At 40.8% G+C, this 12,030-nt stretch overlaps 1 protein-coding gene across 1 annotated transcript in view; it reads left to right on the top strand.

Annotated features, from left to right (window-relative positions):
• LOC128821672 (paralemmin-2-like) overlaps positions 1-4,949 on the top strand; it is a 123,633-nt gene extending 118,684 nt beyond the window's left edge. Inside the window, exon 7 of the mRNA XM_054002859.1 lies at positions 4,201-4,949. Coding sequence (XP_053858834.1) covers positions 4,201-4,949 — 749 coding nt within the window. The remainder of the gene's footprint in view (positions 1-4,200) is intronic.
• The last annotated feature ends 7,081 nt before the right edge of the window (positions 4,950-12,030 follow it).

Below are 12,030 nucleotides of genomic sequence, written 5' to 3'. Positions count from 1 at the left end.
CCATCAATTGAATCTATGTCTCTCCAATTTGGAGACAAGGATGTCATGGGGGACCATATCAAAGGCCTTACAGAAGTCTGGATAGATGACATCTGTTGGTCTTCCCTTAGTGACCATTGCCATTATTCCATCACAGAAGACCCCCAGATTAGTCAAGCGTGATTTTCCATTAGTAAAGTCATGATAGCTGCCTCAGAAAACCTCCTTATCTTTTATGTGCCTTAGCATATTGTCTAGGACCATCTGCTCCATGATCTTCCTAGGCACAAAGGTGAAGCTCACTGGTCTGTAGTTTCCCAGTTCTTCTTTCTCCCCTTTTAAAAAATGTGGGCAGCGTTCCCCTTTTTCTAGTCACTGGGGACTTTACTTGACTGCTATGACTTTTCAAATGTGATGGAGAGTAGCTTGGCAACAACATAGAATTACAGAATCATTGACTAGTTTGGGCTGGAAGGGAACTTAAAGATCATTTCATTCCGTCAACCCATCTGCTAGGGGCAGGGATACCTTCCACTAGACCAGGTTGCTCAGACCTCCATCCAGCCTGGCCTTGAATATCAGCTAGTTCCCTTGGAACTCTGGGATGCATGTCATCCAGTCCCATGGACTTGTGGCTATTCAGCTTCATCAAGGGATCCCAAACTTGTTCTTCACTTGCAGTGGGAGGATATTCACTTCCCTCACACCCACCCAGAGGATCAGGTACTTCAGAGAATTGGGAAGCCTAACTCCAGTGAAGACCAAGGCAAAAGAACTCATTGAGTACCTCAGCCTCCTCTATATCAGTTATCACCAGTTTTCCCTTCTTGTTCCTTGGCCTTTTTTTCCTAACCTGTGTACTTACGGAATTCTTTCTTGTTGCTCTTCATGTTCCTTGCCAAGTCGTATTGCAGCTTAACCTTGGTTTTCCTGACCCCTGACCCCATATTGCTAGTCTCCCCAGGTCACTGTCCCTGCTTCCACTGGGATGTTGCTTTTGTACTCCTTGATTTGAGGAGGTGACTTTAGCTCAGCCCCGTGCCAGTTTCCGGCCTACCTTGTTTATTTCCTACACACTGGGATGAGAGCTCTTGCATGCTAAGAAAAGTGGTCTCAAAGCCTTGTCAGCTCTGGTCAGCCCCTCAGTCCTTAAGGACAATTTCCCAGAGGGTCTCATTCACCAACTCCTTGAACAGTTGAAAGTTGTCTCTTGTAAAGATCAGGAGTTTGTCTTTGCTCCTTGTCAGGATCATGCTCCTCAAGGTCACAAACACAAATACAGTTAGGTCCACATGATTTAGCGATCACATTTTTGCTATCTGCTTTGGAATTACAAGCCTTCTGTACAAGCCTTCTTTTAATGCAAATACTGACCTAAATTTGTGCATCAGAGCAGGGAGGGCCTGGCAGATTGCATGCTCTTCTGCACTGCAAATACATGGCACTCAACTATTTCACATGAAAATCACCAGTCTGTAATGAAACGCCATGTACCAGATAATATTTTTAATTTTCAAAGAAAATGAGAAGCACAGGAGCTCTAGGGGAGCTCAAGGTGCTACTTCTCTCTAAGAAGGTAACAGGCAGCCAGTTGACAGGCAGGTGGTGCCCTCTCTTTTGAGTTGTGGTGCTCAGGACAAATTAGGAACTTCTGTCCATCAGAGATGATTTTCTGAATGTGCTGTTGCTGCCTCATGGTTCAGCTTAGCTTCAGTTCAGCTGACCACTCAGAAACCTGACAGATCTTCACCACAGACAAGCCAAGCCTCTATTTTTACCTTTGTAATGTTGAAAGTTATTGAACAATATTTGCCTGAGCAGACCTGGTGAGGTCAAGCGATGTTCAGAGCCCACTTCCCCAAGCCCTAGGCACAAAGCCACAAAATTCTTCTTCCTTTCTTCTTCCCTCTCAAGAAACTGCACCTAGAAAGTTCTAGAGTGTTAGTCTTGGTACCTGCAACTCTTTGTTCAATTATCACTATAAACTGGATTAAAGGCTTCAGAGCAGAGTCACTTGGATAAGACATAAAGGGCACTTGCACACCAGTTCCTGGGCTTGGGACAGTCCAGAGCAAGTGATCCATGCTAGCTGCATTCTGTGCTTCAATATGGTGCTGTCTGCCACAGTTTCTCAGAGTAATTGCTTTGTATCTTAATTGCTACCAGCCCTGGGGCAATAGTTTGTTCTTTATTTCCAACCTTAATTTCTTGTTTCCAACCATGCCAGCTGCCTTGCAGTCTCCAGCTGCACACCTCAAAGCAGAGCTCAGCTCTCAGCCTTGCAGCTTCCTTCAGGCTGCCCAGGCTGCTGTGGGATGGCCAAGCATAAAAACACCAGCACAGGAGGGATATCAAAAAACTGTAAGCCCTACTTTACTGTGGAAATGGGCATCCTGTGTCCAGGGTCGTGATAGCTATGGACACAACTAGTCCACAAACCTCCTGATGCAGTGGTAAAATACAGTCCTTAGGGATAGTCTGCTAGGTTGCAATGGTCAAGGGGAGAATGGTGCTTCTGCAGCCTACTCTAGCCTTCAGCAATGCATCACTCTCAAGAGGCAGAATTGCTCCTTCACCCACCAGCATGTCTGTCCCCTGGCTCCGTGCAGGTATTTGTGTGATGATGTACTTTACTTAACCAGAACCTGCTGGGGGTGGCCAAGGTCTGAGCAGATGTACACAGCATGTAGATTAACAGATCCAACCATTTTGCTCACCAAACTGCACTCCTAGGGGACAAAGGAGACCATGTCATGATCAGCATGCACATGCTCACCAACACATTAATTTTCTATCTAGCACTATAGGCAGTGTAATGATGCATGTCATGACAAATTTCGTATTGATGATGAAATACTTTGCTTTAAGGTTGCAGGAAAAGTAGTTCTACTGTGTGTGAATAAAAAGACTGAGGAAATATATTAAAGTGACAGTAAATTTTTATTTTAATTATTTTTTAAAATACAAACATACCAAGCTGCATTGATTCTTGGGTTAAGGATATTCTGTACTCACTTGAAAGTAAATCAGGAAAAAAAAGCAAACATTTCAGTTTGTGGTATTCCCAGGAAAGATAAATCATGTTTATACCATTGAGGTTAATTGATGAAAGTGATCATAGTAAGTTCTGCAAACACTTGTCACTGCCTGTGGTAATTTGTAATTAAGTGTCTGTGGATGTCTGTCCAGGAGCCAAATGTCTTCATATGCATAATAACGAATGCTTAAACAAATGAACACTTTGGAAAGTCTGAGACGCCTTTGCACATTTTTTCTTTGAAAAGCTGTCTAGTGGTATGTCATCATATCTCAGAATGGGTATAGGAGCAGAGTAGACTGCTCATCTATTCCTACTGTGTGGTCTACACTTTTCATCTCATTACTACATCCTTAACTGCTAGAAAACCTTTGCTATTCTAAAGCAACAGCCCTCACACATGTTTTTTCCTGTTGTTTCATGACTCTTTGAAAATCAGTTCATTATTACTTTGTTTTTTTTCAACTTTCACAGTGGTGCTTAATGCTTATTTCACATAAACAAGGGAGCACTTTTGGCTATTGTATACATTCTCTTAACCTGGAAGCAGAGGACACAGTTGTTGTCTTGGTGTGGAAGCTGAGAGAGCTGCCCTGCCACACACCTGTGGGAGAACTTGTCCTATTCCCAGGTGACTTTGTTTTCCCACATGCAGAACAGAGATAAATAATATTTCTTCACCCTTCTAAAATATTTTGAGTGCTACGAATGGAAGAGTTAATCAAGGACAAGTACTGATAATTAAATGGTCTGGGTGTTGCAGCAAACAAAACTTGTTACCAGCTAACTGGCAGTTTGATGTCAGAAAAGAGAGCAGACGAGTTCTCTCTGAATTTTGAGGCAAGTTCAGAATGAAAAGTTAGAGGGAAACTTGCATGCTGTCACCTTCCCTTGTCTAAATTACACCTAACCTCTTGGTGCTCCTAGTTGACCAAAGACAGCTCCACGTGACACGAGCTGGAAGAGAAGGTCCTGTTTGCCACAGATATACCTAGCCTCCACCAACACAAAAGCCATAGTGTAACAGTGTCCAAAGCGTTGCACCCCTAACGTAGAACGCTTATCCCTTTAGAAGCAGGAGACAGGAAAAAGGGGCACCATAGTTTTCTTTGTCTGTTTGGCAATTAACCATTCACTGGCTTTTTTTGTTGTAACATGCACTTCCTCTCTTGTTTTCATTCAAGCTTTGTGCACCATGGAAATTAATGTGGAGAAAGACAAACAGACAGGAGAGACCAAGATTGTCTCTGCTTCACCTGTTGGCCCAGATGAGGCCCATCAAAGAGGATTCAAAGTCTATGATGATGGTTCCAAGGTAGTCTATGAGGTTCACTCTGGTGGCACAGTGGTAGAAAATGGAGTACATAAATTAAGCTCAAAGGACGTAGATGAACTTATGCAAAAAGCTGGACAATCAAGTGTAAAAGGAGGGTATGAAACAATGACTGTGTCAGACAAAAATGTGGTAGCCGATGGAAACCTTAGCCATATGAAGGAGCAAATGCTTTTCAAGGAGGCAAAGCTAGAAATGGTACACAAATCCAGCAAAGGACATGCTGTGAACCCTCAGCCACAAGACAAACCCTGTGGTGGTGAAACCCCAGAGCCCACTGCAGATCAGCCGGTGACAATGATATTTATGGGCTACCAGAACATCGATGACGAAGAGGAGACAAAGAAAGTGCTGGGCTACGATGAGACCATCAAGGCAGAGCTTGTGCTGATCGACGAAGATGACGAGAAGTCACTGCGGGAGAAGACAGTGACTGATGTTTCCACCATGGATGGGAACGCTGCAGAGCTGGTCTCTGGCAGGCCCCTGTCGGACACGACAGAGCCCTCCTCTCCCGAGGGGAAGGAAGAGAGCCTGCCCTTGGAAGCTGCCCCAGGTACACAAAAGAAAAAGCGCTGTCAATGCTGTATTGTCATGTGAACACCTCCTCTTTCCCTGCTCCAGGCAGCTCCTGCTCCATCACTTACCTAGACCTCACTGTACTTCTAACTGCAATACTGTGAACTGGAAGTGAATGCCTCCATTGCCTTGCAGTTGGGTTGCTTTTCTTTCTAGTTCTTCCGGAAGAGGAACACATGGTTATTTTCCCATCAGGCATACTATTTGGTGTTGGAGAGGGGTTGGGGACTTTTGGCTTCTTTTTTTCTTTGTGTTGTTGGTGATGGGGTTTTGCTCTGTTTGTTTTTTTATCCTTAATACTACAGAGTGAGAGATAAATGAGAAATGGAACATATGTTTTCATATTTTTTTGATTTTTATATTTTTTTTAATATATAATGAAACCGCTTTTTATGTTTTTTCTTTAAGTATCTGGCAGGCTTGATCAGATTCCTGGGATTTTGTGGGAGTCTGAATTTCACAGCCACCAGATATGAGAGCCTTAAAAAAAATTTTACTTCTCCTTTTTAAGAAAAATCACATTAAGCATTATTTTATGTATCATTTATTTCTTGGGGGAAGGCTCAGATCACTTTACTGTTTTGATTTGCTAAAAAACACACAAGCCTTTCCCAAAAAATTGCATAATTTTGGTTTTATAACTTTCCAGTTTAGTTTGCAGTGTCAGAAAAACCCATTAGCTATTTCTGCTTATTGGTGATACCAGAAGTGGACCTTACTTATTCTTTCTAGAAAATGTATGAATGATCATTTTGCCTTATATAAATCTTCCAGATTACAGTATTGTATATGCACTTCATCTCCCCAAATTACAGTTGAAATTGACGTGAAAAAAATGCAGCTGTCACACCAACAGAAATGGAGTCACTTGTCAGAGTTGCTTTCAGTAACTCTGCCAAAGTTTATACATTAAATTTTCCTGCTGAACTCCAGTAGAAGAGGGATGCTGCTTTCTATTTCCCTAGAATATAAATGAACTTTTATGACAGTCTGACCTTGTTCCTACTGGATTCAGTGGCGAAATTCTCAGTGCTGGGAATGGGGGCAGGGCCAGAGTTTTCTTTTGTAGTTCTTACAGAAGTGTAATTTCTCACAGAGTGTACCTCCAGTGCACCTACATAGTGATAGGCAATTGGGTCTGATGCTGCCCTGTTTGTCCAGGTAAAACTCCTGTGGAGGCCCACTGGAGTTTTGTCAGAGCAGCTGTTTTGGGAGATCCTGTAGCTGCAAGACTAATATTTTTAAAAACTGCCGCTGGTGGCTGTGTATGCTTCACTTTCTAACATGGGGCACTAAAAGACGCCTGATTTCCAGTGCATTTTTCTTCATCTGACCTCTGAAAATCAGGCCTCCTAAAAACAACTAAAGATGAAAATGTAAAAATGTGAAGGCATGCAAAATCAATAGGTCGTTCTTTTTTTCTTGTTCCTTGATTCTTCTAAACGAGAAAGCAGCTACTTTTTCATGGTGAGTTATTATGAACCTGATTCTTGTATCACACTAATTTGGCTTAAGTTTAACTTCACTCACTGTAGAGGAGTTACTCTGGAATTATAACTACATGAGTGAGATTAAAAATCAGCTTTTATATTTTCTGATAGTGTGAACAAGTACTGAAGATTATTTTGAAGTGTCTTTGAAACTATCAGACTTTAAAAATCAATAACAGCAACTGAAAAAGCAGTAAAAAAAAAAAAAAAAAGAAAATAAAAAAAAAAAAAAAAACAAACAAACAAAAAAAAAAAAAAAAAAAAAAAAAAAAACAACAAAAGCCTCTTTTCAGTCCGAGGTGGTTCCTATGATATTTCTCTTCTTTCTTGGATGGTGTTTTTACTGCATTAATTGTTAGTCCAGAGCATCTGACGGAACACTGTTCTTGCTCTGTACTCTTTTCTTTCTGTGCCAGTAAAAAAAGACACTTGTTCAGTGGTGGTAATATGAGGCACACTGAAAACCTACATATACAAAAAAGCAAAAGGTAATTCCCATGTTAGGTCATTCAGCTGTCACTATGGAACTGGTCAATGAAACTTCTCACTACTGCCCAGGTGACTGTCAGACAAAAAAAACCCAAAAGAGTAGTAAACAACCAAGAGTAGTAAAAGACAGTCTCACCTCTTTGACACCTGCAGAAATTTTGCTGACCTCCATATCAGCTGGAGTGGCAGAAATGAATAGATTTCCACATGCTCCCTTTGCCTCCCCTGGGGGCTTTTCATTGGGAGAAGGACCAAACTCACCCAGAGAAGTTCTGCACATCATTCTTTGACTCAGGCTTAGGTGCTTAAGTTTTATCACAGAGTGGAAGGGCCACAGAGCCTCATATTGCAACAAAAGGTCTGGTGGCTGCTTGTTAGAAACTAGCAGCCTGTGTGTGGTTTTAGCTGAGTTGTGTGGGATTTAGGGGTTTTTTGGTTGGTGGTGGTGGTGGTGGTTGGGTGGGGTTTTTTTTCCCCTTTCTATCTTTTCCCAGAAATGTTAAGCATTTACAAATCTAAACATTTCTTAAAATAAGACCCTAAGTTTTGATCCCAATATGGCAAGTGAGGCTGTCCCCAGGCATGTTTAGGAGCACTGCAACACAAAGGGTGAAGCCCTTTCTGTCTTGCATCTACCTGTGAATGATGTGGGAGCCCAGCACACTTTGCAATAGTTCTGTCACTCTGGGGCCTGCTTACCTCACCAGTAATACTCAGAAATGGTTCTCCCAGCCAACTCCTCCTGGCCTGGCCAGTCATCTTGTTGCTCACCATCTTTTCCTCTCTAGGTGTGATGCCACCTTCACAGCCACCCTGGCCTCATGGTGTCTTCACAGTCTAATCTTTTTCCCCCTACCAGTCCTGTCCCCATATGAACTTTTTTTTTTTTTTTTTTTAAACCCTAATTGGGAAATTTGGGGTATCAGACTAAACTAACCCAATCTGTCCCTGCATCTCTTGAGCTATGTGCTCCCCTGTCAGATGACCTCCTGGTTCAGCACCAGCTCAGCATTTTGGGGATGACTCCCTTAGCAGCCAGCTTTGGGAGATGCTTGCTGACGCTGGGACCAGAACATGTCTGAGACCACTGCACCATCTGAGGCACAGCACGGTGGGGAGATGGTGGCACACCACAGTCCAGAAGTGGCCCTTTAGTGGTTAGAAGTAGAGCACAAGCCTTAAACCTTAAACCTCTCAAATACCTACTGCTCAGTACTTGTAGCTAACATTGAGTGCCTAGGAAGGCGAGTTGTTTTTATCTGTTCACTTTAACTCCATGGTTAACAGGCCCTGGGAGGTCCAGGAAAGCTAAAGGTTCACCTGTATAGGGTTGGTCTTTACAGGTCAAAGGCAGTTACCCATCTGATGTCAGGAAAAACATGAAATAGGAGCTAATGAGTCTGAAATCACAGGGCCTTAGCTGAAACACGCTTACTCCAATCATCCTGCTCCACAAGGGCAGCAGCCATGCCTGGACATTGCCTTGTCCCTTCTAGCCATTACCCTGCAGCCAAGTTACAGGGGAATTCAGATACATTAGGCCAGGCTGATGAATGTAAACTGGTTTTCCAGGGATAGTTTGGGCTTTGAAAGGGTTGGTTTTCCCCTTACCCTTGGATAGGAGGCTACCTGTGAAAATCCATGCACAATCAGGCACAAGGAAAGCGGCCTGCTCTGTGGTCAAGCAGAGAGAGACTTTTGTAAGGATCATTATGGGATGTTTTTTTTAATATTGTTTTAAGCAAAATCCCTGTCTGTTTAACTTATGCCATCACATGTACCTTTTCAGTTTCAGCATGAGGGGATACGAAAAAGTAGAGTCAGAAACTGGTTCAGTAATAGAATTTTGTCACAACGAACTGTTCGCCTTAATTTTTGTAAGAAAAGCAAAGAAAAACCTTTTTTCAGTGTATTTTTTCCTAGACTGGGAAAAAAGTAACCTAGGAAACTTTTTTATATTTTGTATTTTCTAAGTTTCTATAAACCTACTCTCCATGTCGTCCCTTGTTTACATTCAGGGACCATTTCTTTTGCAAACCACTACATTTTACTTCCATTCTTTCTTTTTTTTTTTTTTTAACAGAAAAAAATACAAATCAAAAACCACAGCATTTTGATTAGTGTCTAGGCAATCTCTTTCAATTACTAGAATATCAATACAGAAAGAAAAGAATTACAGGGTTGTTTTCTTTTTTTGATTTCTTGTGGCTGATGTACTGTATGGTATATGTTTACAGAACTCCTCTGGTCTGCCTTTGTGATCTTATCTAAATGAATGATAAAGTAGGTATGATGTGCCATTTGACAGTTTGCCTTAGCATTCTTGGGTTTCCTTCTTCTTTTTTGTATCTTTTATTTCCCTCTTTTTTTCCAAAAAGTGCAGGCTGTATTCCAAAGCTGTATAAACACAACATTATCTTTCAATCCCCAGCAAGAGAAGTGTGCATAAGCCCTTCTCTGAGAAGTGTACCTCTACCAGTGCAGTTTGAGACTTCAGTCCTGCAAACAAAAACATGCTTGCCTAATTCTGCTGTGTGTAGACCTGTTTCAGTCAACAGGACTCCTCACAGGAAGAACATTGTAAGAGTCTGCAAGATCAGGGCATGAATGACCGACACAGAGTATAGTTTGGGTGTTCCTTATGCACCGATACATATTTTTTACACTGCTGAGTTTGCCCAAGGTGGTGTGATCAGAGAGGCTAACTCTAAGCATTGTACTTCTGCTGAGAAAAATACAAAACTAAATGGTGCTTATCATCCAGTAGGATCAGGTCCTGAGTCAGCATTGCTACCATCCATGAGCAAACATTCAGAGGGGCTTCCCTGACAGCTAACATATTAGTCCTCTGCCATTGTACCTAATTCACTACTGATTCTTTACACTCAAATTATTATTAAGATTCCACAGACTAATTTGAGCAAAAAGATAGCATAGAGAGTTTCTAGAGAAATAAAAGGTGTTCTACCTTTTAATTTAGTCAAACATCCAAATGGCATACTTGGAAAGTAAGTGGGGATATAATAGAAAATGTAGTATTTTACATTTGTGTATTTTTTTAAGGAATAAATATTTTTGTAATGAGATACAAACCCTAGATGGGTATTGAGTTTTGGAATATCATCCTTCCCATGGCATTGAGCCTTTCAACTTTTTCATATGTTTATGACAATGCCCAAATTCTTGGGATCTTTTGTAGACCTAACCACATTTTTTTCCAGGAAGAAGGATCACAACACTTTTTAAAGAGTCAAGTTAGAAGAGTAGAATCCAATATAACTGCTATAGACTCAGCTAAATAATTAATCATGTTTCACAGAAAAAGGTGGACCTACACCTTCCATAGCTAAACAAATTTCTTTACCTAGAAAGCCAACATAGTAGGCAATAGCTAACTACTTTCAGCCGAGTGGTATGGCTAATAGGGGAAACACATGTTTTGTCATATTTTATCCAACAATAGATTTCAAAGTGCAAGAGATGGTGCCACTGGAAAGAGTTGAACAAAATACTTTAGACAAAGTAGAGGATTTTCCCACATGCTGAGGCATGGACGATTTATTTTTTCTAAATTCACTAAGTTTCAACCAGTTCTTGCTGTCTGTTACAAAGTTTAGGATTTGCTCAGATTGTGTTTCTTGAGCCTTTTGAGCAGCAAGAGTAAACTTTAGTTCTGAGCTTAATAGCTGCAGACTATGACAATATCCAACAAAAATATAGACTGTAATTTTTGTATGTAAAAGAGTAAATTCTATAAAATGGCTGAATTTATTCAGTTTAGAATATAAATGGATTGTCACCTAGTCCAAAGACTATAAATCCAACTTGTAATATAAACTTATATTAACTTAGCTTGTAAATAGTGACAAGGTTGCATGAAGTTCTTTAAAATGTCCCACTTGTATTTAAAATTAAACAATTATAAAACAGAGCCTTTTTCCTTGTGGGTTCAAAGAGTCTTGCAAAATCTATAGCTTTTTACCTGTGATGGTTCCACTTAGGCTGTTCAGTGGATTAAGAATAGGCCATTTTTCTTAAAGGCAAACTTGTGAAGAATTCCAAGCCCCTTCTTTCAGTTTTCAAAAGCTTCTCTTACTTTGCGGGGTTTTGCTGCTATTGTATTTCAAAGCTTTCCTGCAATTGTTTCCCAAATTCTTCTCAAAGGTGGATTTAGGGATTTGTTCTAAGAATTAATCTACTTCAGAAATTTAATTTTAAAATCCTTAATTAATTTTTTAGAATTAACTAAGTAACTCAAGCTCACCAGTTTTGGTATATTTATACATTTTTAACTTGCACTGATATGTTAGTGACTTGTACAAAAATTTAGACCTTGCATATCTTTTCATAGGGTCTGTAAGACCTAAAGATTTACCCATGAGCATAAAATCAAGCATTCAAGTAGTCCTTTTTAATGGAATGACCCAGACAAGTAAAATTTAAGCACATGAACAAATGTGTATAGGATCTGGTCTTTAAGCAATATACTACAGGCAAGGCTTATGCTGCTTTAACTGTGTCTTCTTATTAGTTTAATTAGAATTTTAAATGGTGTTGTGAAACTGGTGCACTTTTCTTCAGAGGGTTTTAGAGCATGGTCTCCTTGCTGACTGTGTTTGAGGAGACAAACACCCTCCAAGAACTCTCAAAATCCCACTGCCTGGAGACACAGGGGACAGAGGGGTAAACTTTACACCTCCACACAAACACAACAGAAAACAGGCAGTGTAACTTTTATTTCCAAATTTTCCTCTCTGCACATCTCTGCCCCAGACTCTGCCTGTCCTCTGTCTCTGTGCTTGTTCTCATTCTGGACATTGTGGCTCAACTGATCCCTTTTTCTTCATCCATCTGCTTCCCTTTTTGTGGTCTCCTAGGAAAAAGACGGGCAAGAAAGGAGAGACCAGACTTATAAAATTCACCCTAGGCCTGCTGGTGTCAGTTCTAAGAAATTATGATATCTTGTCCTCACTATTTGGACATTTGCCCGCATTTTCCTAGATTCTTCAGACATATTTGATATTAGAGGAGCATTCTCCCTCTCTATCCATCTGGCATCCTATGGGTTGCCCAAACAGCAAGTTCCATTAAAATCTCACTATTTAGGTAAATCTGCTGTCTCT

Source organism: Vidua macroura, chromosome Z, assembly GCF_024509145.1.
Source record: "Vidua macroura isolate BioBank_ID:100142 chromosome Z, ASM2450914v1, whole genome shotgun sequence".
NCBI lineage: Eukaryota > Metazoa > Chordata > Aves > Passeriformes > Viduidae > Vidua > Vidua macroura.
The sequence above is the reverse complement of the archived record's forward strand: the minus strand, read 5'-3'. Positions and strand labels throughout refer to the sequence as shown.